Consider the following 3,391-nt stretch of genomic DNA (forward strand, 5'->3'; position numbering starts at 1 on the left):
CTACCCAGGGGGACAGCTTGAGGCTCTGTCTCAAAAAAAAAAAAAAAAAAAGAAATGAACAAACTGTTAAAATGATACAAATTCCCATCCGGTCCTACATGTCATCGTTCTTTAGAAATAAAACTAAAGTCGGGGCTGGCTGCGCCTGGGGCTCAGTAAGTAGGGCGCCAGCACCATATACCGAGGGTGGTGGGTTCAAACCCAGCCCGGACAAAATGCAACAAAATATAGCTGGGCATTGTGGTGGGCACCTGTAGTTCCAGCTACTCAGGAGGCTGAGGCAAGAGAATCAACCTAAGCCCAAGAGCTGGAGGGTGCTGTGAGCTGTGACATCACAGCACTCTATTGAGGGTGATAAAGTGAGACTCTGTCTCTCTAAAAAAAAAAAATAGCTGAGTGTTGTGGCGGGTGCCTGTAGTCCCAGTTACATGGCAGACTGAGGCAAGAAAATTGGCTAAGCCCAAGAGATGGAGGTTGCTGTGAGCTGCGACATCACCACACTCTAATGAGGGCAACACAGTGAGACTCTGTCTCTAAAAATAATAATAATAATAATAACTAAAGACAGAAGACTAAGCAATACAATCACACAGTAATCGATTAAGTGGGCCGAACACTAACATCTGCTGTTCACACACCAAATCAGACATCTTATTCTGCCCAGCCTCTCCTAATTGATTTATTTTCTTTAAGAGACTGAGTCTCCCTCTGCCATCCAGGCTAGCATGCAGAGGTACGATCATAACTCCCTGCAACCTCAAAATCCTAGGCTCAAACAATCTTCCTGCCTCAGCCTCCTGAATAGCTAGGACTACAGATGCATGCCACCACACCCAGCTATTTTGTTTTGTTTTTGCAGAGACAGGGTCTGGCTGTGTTGCTCAGACTGGTCTCAAATTCCTGACCTCAAGCATTCCTTCCTACATTAGGCTCCCAAATCATTGGGATTACGACCATGAGCCATAGGGGCTGCCTTCTCCTACCTGACTTAAAGGTTGACCTAAGAAAAGTTCCTTAGCATTCAGATTCAAGGACCACTTAGTACAGTGGTTCTCAACCTAACGCCACAGCCCTTTAATACAGTTCCTATGAGTCGTGACCCACAGGTTGAGAACTGCTGACTTAGCAGATTAACCAAGTTACTTTAGTTGTATAAATGGAATATGAGAAAAAAAGTGACAGCTCAGCACCCATAGCACAGTGCTATGGCAGGTTCGAGCCTGGCCTGGGCCAGCTAACCAACAATGACAACTCCAACAATAAAAAACAACAGCCAGGCATTGTGGCGGGAGCCTGTAGTCCCAGCTATTTGGGAGGCTGAGGCAAGAGAATTACTTAAGGCTCTGCACCTATAGCTCAGTGGCTAGGGCTCCAGCCACACACACCAAGGCTGGTGGGTTATAACCCAACCTGGGCCTGCCAAACATCAATGGCAACTATAACAAAAACATAGCTGAGCGTTGTGGCAGGCACCTGTAGCCCCAACTACTTGGGAGGCTGAGGCAAGAGAATCACTTAAGCCCAAGAATTGGAGGTTGCTGTAAGTTGTGACACCACAGTACTCTACCAAGGGTGACATAGGGAGACTCTGTCTCAAAAGAAAAAAAAGTGATAGAGAAGCCCAGAGACCTTCACAATAGACCTTGAATGATAAAGGACTACGCAAAGCTTTGACAGAGAGGAAGGGCACATTCAGGAAGCACTAAGGAGACTGAGAGGCAGCCAACAGAGTTTCTAATGCAGCAGAAAGATGTAATCCCACCAGGCTCTGGAGACCACCCACAGTGAGGGGTGCCCTGAGGTATGCATTGTTACCTGGGTAGGTCTGCAGTGAGGATCAGCAGGAACCAGGAAGACCTCCATAACTCGATCTTTCTTCAAAGGCAGTGGGAGGGTAAGATAGCAAAATGGATCAAAGGTCACAGAAACCTTAGCACATTCTGGACAAACCAAGGTAGATTTAAAGAGGCCATGAAAAGTATCCACAATCACAGAATCATTCCTCAATCTGTGATTCTCCCAGGCTTCCTTTGCCACCACCTAGAAGGAGAAGTGATAGACAGGACATTCTTAATTTCTCTCAGTGCTTTTCCTCTTCATAGAGAATGATTCACAACAAAGCCTGAGATGAACCAGGAGGTAGTCTGTGTAGTCAACAGCTTGGTCCAGGGCAGGACCAGAATTGCCCTCAGCCTATCAAATTCATACCATATGCCATCGCTAAATCCAATCTACACCTAAATTCAATGTCAGCATAGGATCTCAGGGAAATAACAAGTATATGTATCCTCTGATGGGAAACAGAAGCCCTGAGAGCACTATGCGCACACACACCAGGGCCAAGTAAATCCTCCCATGGTGGTTCCAATGATCCCAAGTAAGGTTTTAATCTTAGTTCACCTAACTCAGAGTTTTTTAATTACGATCTAAATGCTACTTTAGGCCAGGCAAGGTAGGTCACTCGTGTAATCACAGTACACTAGGAAGCCAAGGTAAGAGGATCCCTTGAGATGTTCAAGAGTTGGAGATCAGCCTGAACAAGAGCAAGACCTTGTCTCCACTAAAAATAGAAAAATTAGCTAGGCATTGCAGCGGGAGCCTATAGTCCCAGCTACTGGGAAGGCAGAGATAGGAGGATCCCTTGGACCCAGGAGTTTGAGGTTACTATGAGCTAGGCTGATGCTGCAGCACTCCACCCTAGGCAGAAGAGTGAGATTGTATCTCAAAAATAATAAATAGTGGCAGTGTCTGTGGCTCAAAGGAGTAGGGCGCCGGTCCCATATGCCAGAGGAGGCAGGTTCAAACCTAGCCCTGGTCAAAAACTACAAATAAATAAACAAAAATAATAATAAATAAGCTGGGTGCCCGTTGCTTAATGGTTAGGGCACTGGCCACATGCTCTGGGGCTGGTGGGTTCAAACCCAGCCTAGGCTTGCTAAACAAAAAAAAATAATAATAATGATAAGTAAACAGGCTCAGCACCCATAGCACAGCAGTTATGGCACCAGCCACATATATGGGGGCTGGTAGGTTCAAGTCCGACCTGGGCCTGCTAAACAACAATGACAACTACTACTACAACAACAACAACAACAATATAGCCAGACATTGTGGTGGTCGCCTATAGGCGAGAGAATTGCTTGAGACAAAGAGTTAGAGGTTGCTGTAAGCTGTGACACCATGACATGCTACCAAAGGCAACACAGTGAGACTCTGTCTCAAAAAATAAAAATAAAGGTTCGGCGCCTGTGGCTCAAGTGGCTAAGGCGCCAGCCACATACACCTAAGGTGGCGGGTTTGAATCCCCAGCTCGGGTCCGCCAAACAACAAGAATGGCTGCAACCAAAAAATGGCCGGGCGTCGTGGCGGGTGCCTGTAGTCCCAGCTACTT

At 46.5% G+C, this 3,391-nt stretch overlaps 1 protein-coding gene across 1 annotated transcript in view; it reads right to left on the bottom strand.

Annotated features, from left to right (window-relative positions):
- Nucleotides 1–3,391, bottom strand: part of USP4 (ubiquitin specific peptidase 4) — an 83,953-nt gene that overhangs the window by 31,499 nt on the left and 49,063 nt on the right. Inside the window, exon 11 of the mRNA XM_023519518.1 lies at nucleotides 1,816–2,040. Coding sequence (XP_023375286.1) covers nucleotides 1,816–2,040 — 225 coding nt within the window. The remainder of the gene's footprint in view (nucleotides 1–1,815; nucleotides 2,041–3,391) is intronic.

This window comes from Otolemur garnettii, unplaced genomic scaffold, assembly GCF_000181295.1.
Source record: "Otolemur garnettii isolate 467f Iridium unplaced genomic scaffold, OtoGar3 scaffold00179, whole genome shotgun sequence".
NCBI classification, from domain to species: Eukaryota; Metazoa; Chordata; class Mammalia; order Primates; family Galagidae; genus Otolemur; species Otolemur garnettii.